The sequence below is a fragment of the Eriocheir sinensis genome, chromosome 36, assembly GCF_024679095.1.
Source record: "Eriocheir sinensis breed Jianghai 21 chromosome 36, ASM2467909v1, whole genome shotgun sequence".
In the NCBI taxonomy this organism is placed as follows: Eukaryota; Metazoa; Arthropoda; class Malacostraca; order Decapoda; family Varunidae; genus Eriocheir; species Eriocheir sinensis.
In genome coordinates, this window is record NC_066544.1 from 7,877,490 (window position 1) to 7,894,989 (window position 17,500).

The 17,500-nt window shown below is 39.5% G+C and overlaps 1 protein-coding gene across 1 annotated transcript in view; it reads right to left on the reverse strand.

Moving 5' to 3' along the window:
* LOC127007684 (small G protein signaling modulator 1-like) overlaps positions 1–12,264 on the reverse strand; it is a 66,175-nt gene extending 53,911 nt beyond the window's left edge. The window contains exon 1 of the mRNA XM_050878902.1: positions 12,118–12,264. Coding sequence (XP_050734859.1) covers positions 12,118–12,218 — 101 coding nt within the window. The 5' untranslated portion in view covers positions 12,219–12,264. The remainder of the gene's footprint in view (positions 1–12,117) is intronic.
* Positions 12,265–17,500: the final 5,236 nt, after the last annotated feature.

Genomic DNA, 17,500 nt, shown 5'->3' on the forward strand with positions numbered 1-17,500 from the left:
TTTTCTCTTTTCTCCTCTTTCTTTCTTTCCTCTTTTCCTTTTCTTTTGTCTTCGTAAATTTGTTTTCTTCACCTCTCATTTCTCCTTTTCTCTTTCTTTCCTCTTTTCCTTTTCTTTGCATGTATGTTTTCTTCACTTTTCATTTCTTCTTTCCTCTTTTCCTCTTTTCCTTTTCTTTTCTTACTTTCTTTCTCTATTTATAATCTCGCGCGTCTCTGGATTATAATTGCTTTTCCTGTCTTTCTTTCACTAATATTTCCTGTTTCCTTGTCGCATATTCACGCTATTACTTCTATTATATCTCTCTTTCGCAACAGATTTACGCTATTACTGCATTTCGTCTTTCCTTTCCTTTCCTTTTCCTTCGTTACTTCATATGCCCGTTATTATACTTTTCTTTCTGCCATTTATCTATTTTTGTCTTTAAAGGAATTTCTATTGTATATCTTTTCTGGCTTTCCACAATATCGTTCTTTATTTCCTGCTTTCTATAATGTTTTCTGAGTTACTCCATATTCACCTTATTCTTTTCTGCCTTGACTCACTTATTTTTGCTTTTATGTTTGCGTTGTTATAATATTCTGACCTTCATGTTTTATTATTTTTGTCTATATTTTGTTGTTGTTGATATTTCACGCTTTTCTTCATTATCATTCTTCCTTTCCTATTTTTCTTGATATATTTACTCTTCAGATTCACTATGTTACTGTTTCCTGGCCTTCGTTTTATGCTTTTTTTTTTATTTATTTCTGTTAATCTCTCACTCCTTTCTTCATTGCTATTATTCTTCCTTTCCTGTTTTCCTTCATGTATTTCCTATGTTCTTCTGGTTCACGATATTATGTACTTGTTTTCTGGCCTTCGTTTTATGCTTTTTTTTTCGTTTTCTATATTTTTTCTGTTAATCTCTCACTCCTTTCTTCATTATCATCAATCTTCTTCTATTCCTGTTTTCCTTCATCTATTTCCTCTTCAGATTCACGATGTTCTTGTTTTCTGGCCTTCGTTTTATGCTTTATTTTTTTGTATTTTTTTTTCTGTTAATCTTACACTCTTTTCTGCATCACTATCATTCTTCTTTTCCAGTTTTCCTTCATCGATTTCCTATGTTCTGCAGATTCACGATATTATGTACTTGTTTTCCTGTTTTTGTTCTATGTGTTTTCCTTTTGTTTTTATATATTATCTTTCTGTTAACATCTCACTCCTTTCTTCATTCTTCTTCTTCTTTTTCTTGTTGTCCTTCATCTATTTCCAATGTTGTGCAAATTCACTGCATCAAATTTTTCTTATCTTTGTTTCTTTGTATTTTCCTTTAGTTTTCATATATTGTTCCACCCTTTATGGTTTTGTTGACTCTATACATATTTTGTCTATATCTTTTTGCCTCTCAACATTATCATAATTTTCCTGCCTTGCTTTCTATATAAATAAATTTCCCGAGTTTATGAATATTCAGGTTATTTATTTCCTAACGTTTCTTTCTTTCTTTTTCTTTAAGTTATTTCCTATTTGTCATGTTCTCTTTTTTCCCTCTTTCCTTTCTTTCCCTTTCAGTGTTTTTTTTCTTCTTAATGTTTAACTCTCAACCTCTCCTTTCTTTCCCTTTTCCATCAATTCAAATCTACACTTTCCTTCCATTCTTTTTTTCCCTTTTTTTCCATCATTGTTCTTCCTTTTTCACTTTCTTTAATCAATTTTCTGTTACTTCATATTCCCGTTATTACATTTTTTTCTGCCACTTATTTATTTTTGTCTTTATACATATTTCTATTTCATATCTTTTTGCCTTTCCACAATGTCGTGCTTCCATTCCTGCTTTCTATAATATCTTCTGAGTCTGTAGAAAAGATATATGAAGAGATACTGATGTTTCATAAGGTAGGTAATGAGATACTGGCACGGACCTAAAACGAATCTTAATCATCATTTCTTTCTGTTCTTTATCTTTTGTTATCTATCTGTATATCTCTAGTTTATATTTTTCGCCTTTCTGCATTATACATCATTAATTTTCTTCTGCTTTCCTTAATGTGTTTTCTCTGTTATTTCATGTTCTCGTTATCTTTCTTCGGCCATCAATTTTTTTTTTTTTTGGTTTTAATATATTTTTCTAGTGTATATATGTTGCCTTCCTGCCTTACTATTCTTCCTGTTCTGCTTTTCATAATCAATTTTCCGTCACTTCATATTCACGTTATTAATCTTTTTGCTCTTCGTTTATTTTTTGGTTTTATATATATTCCAAGTTTATCTATTTTGCCTTCCTCTATTATTACTCTCCCTTCCTCTTCCTTTCCCCTATTTATTCCCCCTTCATCTCCTGCTCGCTTTATTAATTTTGCTTTCCCTTCATTTATCTATTTTGCTGCCCCTTCATTTATCTATTTTATCATTTTCGTCTCTATACATATTTCTAGTTCATGTTATTCTCTGCCTTTATCCATTATCACTCCTTCTGCCTTCCGTTCCCTTGTTTATTTACTTTTTTTATCTCTTATTCACGCTATTAGTGTCTCCGCTCTTTATCATATTTTTTGCCTTTACATGTATTTCTAGTCTGCATCCTTCGCCTTTCTCCATTAATATTTTTTCCTGCTCTCATTTATTTCTCTTTAGCTCCTGCTCGCTTTATTAATTTTCCTGCCTTTCATTTATATTTTCGTCTTTCTATATATTCCTATTCCTCTGCATTTTTATCATTATTATTAGTTTTCCTTCCTGCCCTACTTTCCTTGATCTATTTCCTCTCTAAGTCTCTTATTAGCGGCATTAACTTTTCTGCCTTTTATTATTATTATTATTATTATTATTATTATTATTATTATTATTATTATTATTATTATTATATATATATATATATATATATATATATATATATATATATATATATATATATATATATATATATATATATATATATATATATATATATATATATATATATATATATATATATATATATATATATATATATAAATTTACAGCACAGAGAGCAACTCAAGGGCAACAAAAAGATGTAAAAGGAAAAAAGCCCGCTAACTGTTGCTCTCATATAGCGATAAGTACAGAGTGGCCAAAAGAGAGGTCACTTTCGGGTGGAGAGGTGTCTTGATACACTCTTCTCGAAAGAGGTCAAGTCATAGGCAGGAGGAAATACAGACGAAGGAAGGGTGTTCCAGAGTTTACCAGTGAAGGGGATGAAAGAATGGAGATGCTGGTTAACTCTTGTATAAGTGGTTTGGATAGTATAGGGATGAGCATGAGTAGAAAGTCGTGTGCAGCAGGGCCACGGGAGGGGGGGAGGCATGCACTTAGGCATGACTTGGCAAGTTCAGAAAAGCAGTCAGCATGAAAATATCAATAGAAGATAAAAAGAGAGGCAACATGGCGGCGGGATTTAAGAGGTAGAAGGCTGTCAATAAGAGGAGGAGAGCTAATGAGACGAAGAGCCTTAGACTCCACTCTGTCCACAAGAGCTGTGTGAGTGGAGCCCCCCCACACGTGAGATGCATACTCCATACGAGGGCGGACAAGGCCCCTATATATGGAAAGCATCTGTGCGGGGAAGAGCTGGCGGAGACGATACAGAACGCCCAGCCTCGAAGAAACTGATTTAGTAAGAGAGGAGATGTGAAGTTTTCAGTTGAGATTTTGAGCTAAGGATAGACCAAGGATATTTAGTGTTGAAGAAGGTGACAGCTGAGTGTTGTCGAAGAATAGGGGATAGGTGTTTGGAAGATTGTGTCGAGTTGATAAATGAAGAAATTGAGTTTTTGAGGCATTTAAGGACACAAGGTTCCTTTTACCCCAATCGGAAATGATAGCAAGGTCTGAGGTTAAGAGTTCTGCAGCCTCCAGTCTGGAGTCTTGTAATTCCTGTTAAGAGAGTCTTCTGTTGAAAGAAGTTGAATAATGCAGAGTGGAGTCGTAAGCGTATGAGTGGATAGGACAGTTTGTTATAGAAAGATCATTGATGAATAACAGGAAGAGAGTGGGTGACAGGACAGAGCCCTGTGGAACACCACTGTTGATAGGTTTAGGGGAAGAACAGTGACCGTCTACCACAGCAGAGATAGAACGGCCGGAAAGGAAACTGGAGATAAAGGAACAGAGAGAGGGATAGAATTAGGATATAATTATTTCCTATTCTTTGCCTTTTTTCATTATTACTCTTTCTGCCTCGCTTTCTCTTCTTTATTTATTTCCTCTTATCTCTTATTTTTCGCTTTATTAAATATTCTGTCATTTCCTTTCTTTTTTTTAGTCTTTATACATTCCCAGTTTAAATCTTTCGCCTTCCTGCATTCTTATTCCTCTTCCTGCCTTCCATTAATTTCTTTATTCCCCTTTTTATCTCTTATTCTGGCTATCAACTTTGCTTTCTTTTGTTTACTTTTTGTCTTTGTATATATTTTTCTAGTTTATAATATTCTTCGCCTTTGTCCATTATTTCTCTTCCTGCCTTCCATCAATTTCTTTATTCTCCTTTTCATCTCTTATTCTGGCTATCAACTTTGCTTTCTTTTGTTTACTTTTTGTCTTTGTATATATTCTTCTAGTTTATAATATTCTTCGCCTTTGTCCATTATTTCTCTTCCTGCCTTCCTTCCTTCACCTTAATTATTATCCGTCTCTTTCTTGTTCGGTTATCAATTTCTCTGCTTTTTATTGTTTTTCGTTTTTATAACTATTTATCGTTCATATCTTTCGCCTTTTTGCATTATTATCAAACAGTTTTTCATCCTTCCTTTTCTTCATCTATTTCCTCTTTATATCTTATTTAGGTTATTGACATTTCTGGTATTTACTTATTTTTGTTTTTTATATATATTTCTAGTTCATTTTTTTCGCTTTTTTGCATTATCATCACACACTTTTTCATCCTTTCTTTTTTTTTCTATTTCCTCTTTATATCTTATTTAGGTTATTGACATTTCTGGTATTTACTTATTTTTGTTTTTTATATATATTTCTAGTTCATACTTTTCGCCTTTTTGCATAATCATCACACACTTTTTCATCCTTTTTTTTTATCTATTTCCTCTTTATATTTTATTCGGGTTATTGACATTTCTGCTATTTACTTATTTTTCGTCTTTATATGTATTTCTAGTTTAAATCTTTCGCCTCTTTGCATAATTATCACACTTTTTCATTCTTTCCTTTCCTTTACCTATTTCCTCTTTTCTCTTTTTCGGGTTATTGATATTTCTACTATTTACTTTATTTTGGTCTTTATATGTATTTCTAGTTCATCCTTTTCGCCTTTTTTGCATTATCATCACTACTTTTCCTTCCTTCCTTTCTTTTACCTATTTCCTCTTTATCTCTTGTTTGCGTTCTCAATTTCTCTTCTTTTCTTATTTACTTATTTTTGGTCTCTATTCATATTTCTAGTTCATACTTTTCGCCTTTTTGCATTATCATCACACACTTTTTCCTTCCTTCCTTTACTTTATCTATTTCCTCTTTATCTCTTGTTCGCGTTATCATTTTCTCTTCTTTTTATCATTTTTAGTCTTTATATACATTTCCAGTTTCAATCTTTCGCCTTCCTGCATTCCTTCCTTCCTTTGTCTATTTCCTCTTTTATCTCTTGTTCGTGCTATTAACTTTTCCGTTCGTTAATTCATGCTTTCTCTCTCTCGCCTTTGTGCTCGTATTCCTGTTCATATCTTCCACTTCCCTGCATTTTCATTCGTCTTGTTCTGCCTTTCATTCATTTCTTATTTTCTCTGATCTTTTATTGCATATTCGTCTTTTGAAGTTTCAGACATTTATTGTTTTTTCGTTTTTCACTACTTTTGTTTTATCTTTCAAGTTTTTTTTGTCTCCTTTTCTTTATTGTTCCTGTTTTATTTTATTTTATTTAGTTCCTCTGTCGCCCTCTATTCGCTTCGTGATGTCATTTTTTTCTAATCTTTTTTTTGTTTTCTTTTTCCCTTCAGTTGCTTTCTTTATTATCTCTCAGTTATTTCCTATTCGTCATATTAATTTCTTGATTGTTCTTCCTTCCTCCCTCTTCCATTTTTCTTTTTTACAATCTAACTCTCTCTCTTTTTTTTTTTATCTAATATTCCAAGTTCAAAATTTCCATCCAAACGTTCTTTTTCCTGCTTCTTCCTCTTTCTCCTTTTTCCTTCCTTTCCATTTTTTTTTCACTGTATAACTCTCAACCTCTCCTCCTTTAACTTTCGTTTTATGCCTTCAGAATTTCCTTCCATTCTCATTTTCTTGTTTTATCCCCCTTCCTTCCTTTATTTTCTTTCCTGTTATTTCACTGTATAACTCTCAATCTCTTTTTTTTTTTTTCTTTTTTTTTTAATTCAAGGCTTCTAACTTTCCTTTCATTCTTCTTCTGCTTCTTCTTCCTTTCCTTTCCTTTCCTTTCCTGTTTTTTGAATGAATAACTCAACTTCCTTTTTCTTTCCTTTCATTCTTTTTTTCTGCATCTTCTTTCTTCCCTTTCTTTCCTTTCCTGCTTTTTAAATGTGTAACTTCTTTTTTCCATCATTTCAAGCCTTCAAACTTTCCTTTCATTTTTTTCTGCTTCTTCTCCCTTTCCTCTCCTTACCTGCGTTTTAATGTCTAACTCAACTGCTATTTTCCTTTTTCTGTCATTTCAAGTCTTAAAAATGTTAATCCTAATTCGAGTAACGTCAACTAGTTATTCTCTTTCATCCTCTCACTTCAAAAATGCTTCTCTGCACATTTTTTTTATAATTTTCCTCTTGTTTTGGTGTATAATATTCCCGTTTTCTTTTCTTTTTGGTCCGTCACGTCCAGCCTATTTTTATTAATGTCCACTAGTTTACTACATTATAAAAAATTTCTGCGAATTCGTATACTATATTTTTTCTCCTCTGCAAATTCGAAATACTTTCAGTCTTTTCTTATTTTTAGGATAAATTAGACTGGAGAACATTTTTTCACTCGTAATGATGTCCTAGAAATTCATTTTATCATGTTCAGCTGACTGCGAAAAATATTCATTATTTATTTCCACGTAATAATTATTTTTCTAACAATTATTTCAATGTATAATTTTTCTAATTTTTTACCTGCTTGTCCATTTTTGTCTTTATATAATAAATTCAGCCTCTCGTTTTCTTTCTCCTATCATCTCTTATTATTTTCAACATTTTTTTACAATAAAAGCGGCAGTTAAGAGAATGCCTATCTGTCTAATATCTGTCTGTCTATCTATCTATCTGTCTAGCAATCGAGTAATCTCTCTATATATCTGTCTAGCAATCGATCAATCTATCTTTTTATGTATCTATTTTTGTTTTATTTAAACATACATATATATTTAAAACAAAAACAAAGGTGCACTGCCGTGTGCTGCCTATTCAAAGGGCATTAAGTCTATATAAAAAAAAAATAATAAAAACACACATTATACACATCCATATATATACACACTGCACTGTGTCACTAATCAACTACAAGTGTCAGTGGAGTGGGGAATGAACTTCTTCAGTGGTGGCCGCCAGTTTAACCTCCTGTGTATTCATCTCCCGGACGTGAAGGACGGTGGCCGTGAACACATTCCACATTCGGGAACTCTACCCACAAAGGTGCGTTGGTGTTGGCTGGTGCGGGAACGTGGCATCTCCTCTGCGCCACCACGGGATAGCACCGTTCTCGTGTCCCGTGTGGTGACTCTCGGAGGTTGACGTAGGCCCGCCAGGTGTGGCACTTCCTGCACCTGTGCTTTGTGGAAGAAGCGACGCGACGTCCCTGCGGTGTTCCAGCGAATCGACGGAGCTGGGAGTCTCCGTCTGGGCTGGGAGGTCTGCAACATCCACTAGTTACAACGCCCGTCGCTGGATGCTATTGAGTCCCCCGCTGTGCGAGGCACCAAATGACATCCAAGAGAGGGCAGCGTACTCTAGGTAAGGCCGTATCTGGGCTTTGTAGAGCAGGAGCCTCCCTTTTCTGCCGAGGAAGCTGGCCACTCTTCGCAGGCAGGAGACTGTGGAAGGCCTTTTGGGCAATGTTTTTGATGTGAGTGTCAAACCGTAGCCCTCGATCCACTTCACTCCCAGAATCTTGACGGATTCCTGGAGTGGGAGAGGGATGCCGCCAAAGCGTAGCTTCCTCTCCACTGCTGGCCCGGCAGTGGGGGATCGAGAGACCACCATTGCCTGGGTCTTCTCCGGTGCAAAGGTCACCTGCCTGCGGGCACCCCACTCCTGTAGCACCCTCAGCTGCTGATTGACCTCGTCAACAACTCGCCCACTGTTTTGTCGGGGTTAGGTGCAGGAGAGAGTGCAATCCTCAACGTAAGCTGAGACTGCTGGCAGCTGCCGGAGACGGTCGTCCACGTAAATGTTCCACAGAACTGGCCGCAGCACTGAGCCCTGTGGCACTGATGCCTCCACTGGCAGGAACTCGGACGCCTGCCCGTTAACGACGACATGGAGCGTCCTTCCTTACAGGTAGTCTCCCAGGAGCTAAAGGAGGTCACCTTGGATGCCCTTTGCGCGGAGTTTCTCGAGGAGGCCACCGTGCCACACTCTGTCGAAAGCACCCGCTATGTCCAGGGCCACCACGACAGTGTCCAGGCCGTCGTCAAGGGCGCCCTGCCAGCTCTTGGTGAGAAGCATGAGCAGATCAGAGGTGGACCGGCCAGGTCTGAACCCAAACTGTTGGTCTGAGAGGAGGTAATTGTCCTTGAGATGGCGACAGACTACGTCTGCCACAACCTTTTCGAACACTTTCCCCATCACAGAGAGCAGGGAGATGCGCCGGTAATTTTTAGGGTCAGACCTGGACCTCCTCTTGTGGACGGGAACCACTTGAGACTCTTTCCACGCTGATGGCCAGATGTTTTTCCTGAGGCAGGCAGAGACGACTGTGGTGAGAGGGGCAGCCAGATCGTGGGCACACTGCTTCAGCAGGTGTGGAATGAGGTCATCGGGGCCAGTCGCCTTCTTGGTGTCCAGCTGTCGCAGCAGGCGTTCGACCAGCACCTGTGTCACCTCCACCTTGGTGACAGTCTCCTCGCACTGCTGTACCAAATGAGGCGGTGGCTGTCTGGGGTCGTCCACCTTCAAATCCCGGCGAAGAGGCTGACCAGCAGCTGGGCTTTCTCCTATCTATCTATCTGTTTATCAATCGATCAATCTATCCATATATCTATCTCTATGTCTATCACTCCTCCTTTCCTCTATTCCTAGACTATATCACATCCTTCCTCTCCCCCGGCCTAGTGTCCTCCGCGAGGCCTCGGGCGCCTCGGATCTGTCCCTCCAGCCGTGCCCTGCGTTACCCGGCGCGGGACTGTTTAATCTCTTCTCTTTCCTTTGCTGCTGCCGTGACCGTCGTTTCCTTCCCTCGGGGCTGACGGCAGACGGGGCTTCCTTCTGTCGTTGTTGGAACTCGCTGCGGCAAAGAATCTTTTCTCTGTGACGGAGGACACCCTTCTCTCTTTATTAGAAGGTAAGGTCGGTATTCTCTGACGCTTCTGCCTCTCACATCAACCATTTCAAAAGGCCAATAAGGAGATGAATCGGGTTCAGATGAGTATCTTTTCACGTTAATGGTACAGAAGGAGGGTCAAACTGCCACCAGGGTCATACTACTATCCCAAACCCCAACGAAAACCTTGTCAAATGCGTGGGCGCCGAAATGTTTAAGAATATGGCCCCGAGTCTTTTCCTTGAGGACAAAGGTGGCCGACATTTCAACTACTTAGGCAGAAAGCGTCTCATACCTGAAGCAAGGGAAACACTCTCCCTCCTCCTCCCTCCGACGTCAACAAGTAAAAGAGCACCGTAACAGCCTGTCGCCGCCAAATGTTCACTACACCCCGCGACAGACGCACCGGCCCGCGCCTCGAGTGTGTGGGGGAAAGGAGTGACACATCCCTTAAGGTCAGCCTGGTGATCTATCTTGGCGTGGCAGACACCCCTTGTGATCGGCCGGGCCAGAGGCGAGGCCACGATTTTTCCTTGGGTGAGGGAGGACAGGAGGGGCGGGAGGCTGTGATTCCCAGGGACAGAGAGTGATGCGTGCACTGCGGCGGCATCCCTGCTGACGAGGGCGCGGACGGCTAAGCAATACACAGCGAATCTTGGGCCGGGAGTCTTGGGCGGCCCCTGGAATGTGGGGACGCAGGGTTCTTGGGGCGGTAGAGGATCCCCTTGCCTCCTACCTTCCCTATGTTACGCCACAGCTCCGGAACTATTAAATAAAGGAGGGCCGCCCCATGCCTACGGACGATAATCGATAAGCGAAGGTCCCTCCTACGCCTCCTCCCCTTCCTTCCTCCTGCTCCTCGCCGTCCTCCTCCTCCTCCTCCGCCTCCTCCCTTCCTTCCTCCCTTCCCTTCGCACCAGTGACCCAGTTCCTCGTACCTCGGCCTGACACCGGATATAGAACGCCCGTCACGAGGCTCAGGTGCTAGACGGGACCGCGGAGGGTGAGAAAGGTGTTTGTAAGAGTAGGTGAGATGAGCACTGCACCTGTCAAGTCCTTCTCTCTCTCTCTCTCTCTCTCTCTCTCTCTCTCTCTCTCTCTCTCTCTCTCTCTCTCTCTCTCTCTCTCTCTCTCTCTCTCTCTCTCTCTCTCTCTCTCTCTCTCTCTCTCTCTCTCTCTCTCTCTCTCACAAGTGTATAGTCATAGAGAGAGAGAGAGAGAGAGAGAGAGAGAGAGAGAGAGTCTATAAAGGTCCACGTCACAACTACATTAATTCGGCCTCTGTCGGATATTAGTTTTCATACTTCAAAGCGCTCTCTTTTTTTCTTTTTTTACCCCCCTCCCCCCCTCCCCCCATCAACCACCCGGAGGACTGAATTCAATTGCCTTCCCCCCCTGCCCTTGCCCCCTCCTCGTGCTCCCCCCTTCCCCTATCACCTCTCTCCTTCACTCCCTCCTTCTCTCCTTATTTTTTATTTTTTTCCTTATCTTTCCTCCCTGACTATTTCCTCATTCTCTTTCTCTTTCTCTCAATCTCTCTCCATTTATCTATCTGTCAATCCATTTTTGTATCTGAGTTTCCTGCTTCCTCTTTATCCATTGCTATTTCTCCTCCCCTTCCATCTTTTTAACATTTCCTTTTTTTTTTCTTTTAACGCTTTAGATCTTGCCAACCCTTCCTGCTTTCATTAGCCGGCACTCCCTCTCCTGCATCAGCACTTTTCGTCTTTTTCCTTGTTATGCCTTTCCTCCCTCCCCTGCTCTTTCGCTCTTTTCTTGCCCTTTCTCATTTTCCTTACCCTTTCTCTTTTCTCCGTTACCGTTTCTCCTTTTTCCTCACCTTTCTCATTTTCACTTCCCTTTCTCCTTTTTCTATCTTTCTCTTTCTCTTTTCCCTCACCTTTTCTCTTTTTCCCTCATCCTTTCTCTTTTCCCTCACCCTTTCTCTTTTCTCCGTTACCTTTTCTCTTTTTCCTCATCCTTTCTCTTTTCCCTCACCCTTTCTCTTTCTCCCTTATCCTTTCTCATTTCCGTCACCCTTCATCTTTTTCCCTTCCTCTTCTTTTTTTTATCCTACCCTTTCTCCTTTTCCTTCACCGTTTCTCTTTTTCCCTCACCGTCTCTCTCTCTCTCTCTCTCTCTCTCTCTCTCTCTCTCTCTCTCTCTCTCTCTCTCTCTCTCTCTCTCTCTCTCTCTCTCTCTCTCTCTCTGTGCCCTTCCCTTCTTCAGGTCTACCAAACTTACATCTCGGGACTGTTTTCATTTCGTTTTCACATCATCCAATATTCCTTTTTTGATGTTATTTCTTTTTCCTTGTTTTAGGTTCTCATTCTTTCCTTTCTCCCTCCCTCCCACACACGCCGAAATCCACTTATCTATAAATGCTCACTCTCTGATTCCTCCTCCTCCTCCTCCTCCTCATTCTCCTCCTCCTCCCCTTCCTCTTTCTCCTCCTTTTTATCCCTATGTAATCTAGTTTCAGTCCTCCTCCTCCTCCTCCTCCTCCTACTACTACTACTACTATCACTACAACTACTGCTACTACTACTACTACTGCCACTCTTCCTATACCTACTACTTTTTCTACAGCAAAGGAAACAGCTCAAGGAAAAAATAAAGATAGAAAAAAACCTACTGCCTCTACTACTACTACCTCTCCTGCTTCCTCCCCTGCTAACGGGCTCTCACCTGCTGTTCTGCACCAGGTAGTCGATGATCTTGGCCAGCACCTTCTCGAACAGGGCCACGCGGATCCAAAGGTAGCGGGGCGGCGACACACAGCCACTCATGGACCCCGAGTTCTTCTTGACCAGCGGGGGCTTGCCGAGGCGCGAAGGAGAGGAGGGGTGAGTGGGTGTGAATGGAGAGTGGGTGGTTGGAAGGAAGGAGGAGAGAGGGAGGCTGGGTGAGTGGGTGTGAATTAGAGGGACTTAGGCCGGAGGAGAAGGAAGGAAGAAAGGGAGGGAGGGAGAGTGGGTGGTTGGAGGAGAAGGAAGGAAGAAAGGAAGGTTGAGAGAGTGGGTGTGAATTAGAGGGAGTTAGGTTGGAGGAGAAGGAAGGAAGAAAGGAAGGTTGAGAGAGTGGGTGTGAATTAGAGGGAGTTGGGTTGGAGGAGAAGGAAGGAAGATTGTTCAGTGGATGGAGGTTAGGTTAAGTTCATGAGTAGGTTAGATTAATTCAGGTTACGTCAGACTGGATTAACTTAGGTAAGGTTTGAGTAGGTTATATGAGGTTAGGTTAGATTCGGTTATCAGTTTAGGTTAGACTGAGATGGATAGTTATGTGCGGGGAGGTTAGGTTAAATTAAAGAGTAAGTTAGATTAGTTCAGATTACGGAAGATCGGATTCAGTTAGCTAAGGTTTGAGTAGGTTATATCAGGTTAGATGATGTTAGGTTAGGTTAAATTTGGTTGTCAGGTTAGGTTAGATTAGACTGAGATGGTTAATTATGTGCGGGGAGACAACGTGTGTGTGTGTGTGTGTGTGTGTGTGTGTGTGTGTGTGGAGGGGGGGGGGAGTAGGAAAGGATACAAATATGGTTCAAATATATAAAAATAAAGAGGTATACGAGGCTAAAACAACGCGCGCTCTCTCTCTCTCTCTCTCTCTCTCTCTCTCTCTCTCTCTCTCTCTCTCTCTCTCTCTCTCTCCTTCCTAACACTACCAGGAGGAGAGAAATCTTCGCGGAGAGAAGATTAAAGGATAAGAAGGTAAACTTTAAAGACTTGGCGGTAAGAATGCTAAAAAAATAAACAAAAAACGAAAACTTTCCAACGTGCGCATGCTTTGGACGTGCAAGGAAGAAAAGAAAAGAAAAGAAAAAGAAAAAAAAGAAAGACAACGGAGGGATAGGAGAAAAAGTGAAAAAGAAAACAAACAATATAAATAAAAAAGGAGACATTAAGAAAATATTTGAATGAAGGAAGCAAAGGAAAGGGACGGCTAAGAAGAGGAAAATAAAAAAGAAGACAACGAAGAGGAAGAAAAGAGAAAAGCAGAAAAAGAAACAAGAAATAAAAGAACAAAAAGAAATAGGGAGAAGAGAAAGAGGGAGAAAAAGAACGGGGAGAAAAGAAAAAGGGAGAAAAAAAGAGAGAGAAAAGAAAGAGGGAGAAAATAAGAAAAGATTAGAAAAAAAGTAGGTAAGTAAACGAGCAGAGAAGAGACATACGAGAGGAATAAAAGAGGAAAAAATAAACACAAAATAATAAAAAAAGGGGGAAAATAAAGTTTGAAAGAAGAAAGTAACCGAAAAAAATAACACCACCATTCTATTCTAAACAAAAAAAAATGAAAGAAAAGAAATGAAAAGAAAGCAACAAGAAACAAAAACATAGAAAAAAATATAACCAACTAAAAAAATAAAAAATCGGGAGTAAAACGCGTAAAAAAACGATGAAATGGAAAGAGGAAAGGGAAGGAAAGAGGACAAGAAAATAAAGACAAAGAAAGCAAGACTGCGAAGGAGAAGACCAAGACAACGAAGGAGGCGTAAAAGAAGAAACAAGGGAAAGAGAAAAATAACAAAAAAGAAATGGAGGGAAATAAGAAAAGATTTGAAATAAGAAAGCAAGTAAAGGAACTGGAGAAAGAAAATAAAAACAAAGAAAGAAGAAAGCATAAAAGACATGATGAATGAAAAAAAAAAAAAGAAAGAGAATAGCGAATAAGGCGTAGAAGAAAAGGAAGAAAGAAAAGAGAAGAATAAAAAGACTAAACAAAAAGGAAGAAGAAAAGGAAGAAAACAAGAAAAAATAACGAGAAGAATAAAATAATAAAATAAGGAAACATCGTAAAAGGAAGAGAAAAAATAAAAAGAAGTGGAAAGAGAGAATAACGAAGGAGGTACAAAAGAAGGAAAAGAAGAAAAAAAGAGAAGAATAAAAATAAAATAAAAAGGAAGAAAAAAAGGAGGAAAACAAGAAAAATTAACAAGAAGAATAAAAAAATAAATGGGACAAAGACGAAAGGATAAATAAGGAAACAGTAAAAGGGATGAATGCAAAAAATAAAAAATAAAATAGATAGAGAATATAGCGAAGGAGGCTTAAAAGAGAGAAAAGAAGAAAGAAGAAACAGAGAAGAATTAAATGAGTAAATAAAAAGGGAGAAGAAAAGGAAGAAGAAAAAAAGAAAAAAAGAACAAAAAGATGATAAATTGGACAGAGAATAAAGGACAAGGAAACGCATTAGAAGGAAGAGAAGGCAAATAAGTAAACTAGAAATAAAGACCAGAAATAAAACAAAACAAAAAATCTTACTCTCCTTAAAAAAAAACAGAAAAAAACAAGCAAAGCGATCAAAACAAAGAATGAACGAAACAAAACAAATAAGAAATGAAAAAACAAGAAAATCACGTGCAAGAAAATGAAAAACAAAAACAATGAAAGAAAAGAAGAAACGAAACTGAACAAAAAGAAAAAAAAGGAAAAAAAGAAGGAAAAGCACATGCAGGAAAATGGAAAAAAAAGCAAATAAAGAAAAAACAAGAAAAAAAGAAAAAAAGAAAGAAAATCACATGCAAGATAATGGAAAAAAAGCAAAACAAAAGCAAATAAAAAAAACAGCTAAATAAAAATTCGGGAGTCATCGGTAATTGCTTGTATGTTTGTTTGTTTGTGAGTGTTTGTTTGTGAGTGTTTGTTTGTGGGTTTTTGTTGTTGATCGTGTTGCTCTCTCTCTCTCTCTCTCTCTCTCTCTCTCTCTCTCTCTCTCTCTCTCTCTCTCTCTGTTTGTCTGTGTGTGTGTGTGTGTGTGTGTGTGTGTGTGTGTGTGTGTGTGTGTGTGTGTGTGTGTTTTATCTCTGTTTGTTTTGTATTTCACGTTTTTTTTCATTCTATTCATCGACGCGTTTTTATTTTTATTTTATCTCCCGCAAGTTTTACAATGTCACAGTCGCTTTTGTTTGTATGTGTATGAATGCATGTATGTATGTATGTATGTATGTGTGTATGTATATTTTTTTACAGTAGAGGAAGAAATAAAAGAAAAAAAAGAGGAAGACAAAAGGTAAAAAAAATATGTGTACGAAGGTGTAAATTTATGTATACTTCTGTCTGTCTGTCTATGTATGTATGAATGAATGGATTGATGTATGGATGGATGGATGGATGAACGGATATGTGTATGTGTGTATGTATGTATGGATGGATGTATGGATGGATGGATATATGTATGTGTGTATGTATGTATGTATGGATGTATGTATGGATGGATATATGTATGTGTGTATGTATGTAGTGTATGATGGATGTTAAGAGTAATACACATTTTTCTACATCGTTGACAAAGCCTCCGTTGGTAAATATTTGCTGCCCCGAAAATATGAAACGTTGCTGTTGCTATTTCTGTTGCGGCCGTTGTCATTCTGGGGCGTAAAAATAAATTATAATGATGATAAAAAAAAAGACATTACAGCGAGAACGAGCGAACGAGAGAGAGAGAGAGAGAGAGAGAGAGAGAGAGAGAGAGAGAGAGAGAGACACGACCGTAATAAGATGTTTGTTCGCCTTTTTTTTATAGTTTTTTGGTCTGTGTGGGTGTGGGTGTGTCTGTCTGTATGCCTGTCTATCTGTTTGTCTGTCTGTCTGTCTGTCTATCTATCTGTTTGGCTGTCTGTCTGTATGCCTATCTATCTGTTTGTCTGTGTCTGTATGCCTATCTATCTGTTTGTCTGTGTCTGTATGCTTATCTATCTGCCTGTCTATCTGTCTGTCTGCCTGTCTCTCTGTATACCTGCTTAATTACATATAATCCAATCTTTCCATGCATCTCTAACATATCAAACTGTCTTCATCTGTCCGTCTATCTACCTCTCTCTCTGTCTGTCTAAGTGTGTCTGTTTGTCTGTATGTATATGTCTACCTGCTAATATACATACTATTTAATCTCTACATATATTCTTAACTTATCAAACTGTCTACTCCTGTTTACCTCTATATTCTCTACCTACACCTGCCTACCTGTCTACCTTACCTGTTCTTATATACTTGTCCCTATCATTCACTCGATACATATCTCTTTAAACTATCATCCCGTCTACATTTATTTATTGACCTACATGCCTCTGTCCACCCCTCCACCTACCTGTCCTTATCTGCCTATCCCAGTTATCTCACCTGCTATACATCTACCTGTCCACACCTGTCCCCAATTATCTCACCTGCTGTCCATTTACCTGTCCTATATTTACCTGTACCTTGCATTTCTCCTGCTATCCATATCTACCTGTCTTTATTTACCTGTCCCTTTCATCTCACCTGCTGTCCATCCACCTGACCTTTACCTGTCACTTTTATCTCACCTGCTGTCCATTTACCTGTCCCTATCTTCCTCTTCCTTTCACTTCACCTTTTTTCTCACCTGTCCTTATGTCACTTTCATCTCATTAGCTGTTCATCTATCTGTCAATCCTCCTTTACCTGTCCCCTTTTTCTCACCTGCCCGCGTCGGAGTTCTCAATCTCCTGGACGATCTTGGAGACGGTGGCGGCGGGCGCGAAGCTCTTCCCGACCTTGTGGATGAGCGCCGTGGTGGAGGACGTCTTGAAGAGGCCCAGCGTGCGCCTCTTCAACCCGTGGGAGAGGCAGGACTCCACCGCGCCTGAGGACGAAGAGAAAAAGGGTTGAGCTGAGAGGTAGAATAAGGAGGGAGAGGGAGGGTTGAGAGATGGTAGACTGTAAAAGGAGAGATAGTTGAAAGGTTGACTGGATTAACGCAGGATGGAGAATGGTAAAGGAGGAAGGAAAAGAACTAGCGAGAGAGAGAGAGAGAGAGAGAGAGAGAGAGAGAGAGAGAGAGAGAGAGAGAGAGAGAGAGAGAGAGAGAGAGAGAGAGAGAGAGAGAGAGAGAGAGAGAGAGAGAGAGAGAGAGAGAGAGAGAGAGGATGACAAAGAAACAGGGAAAAGGAATGGGAAATAATGAGGAGAGAGGGAGAGAGACAGAGAGAGAGGGTTGAAAGGAGGAGGAGTGAGGAGGGAGAGAGGGATGAACTGTGGACTGAACTGAAAAGGGTTGAATAATGAAGGAAGAAGGAAGAGAAGTGGAGAATGGTGAAAGAAAAAGGAAGATA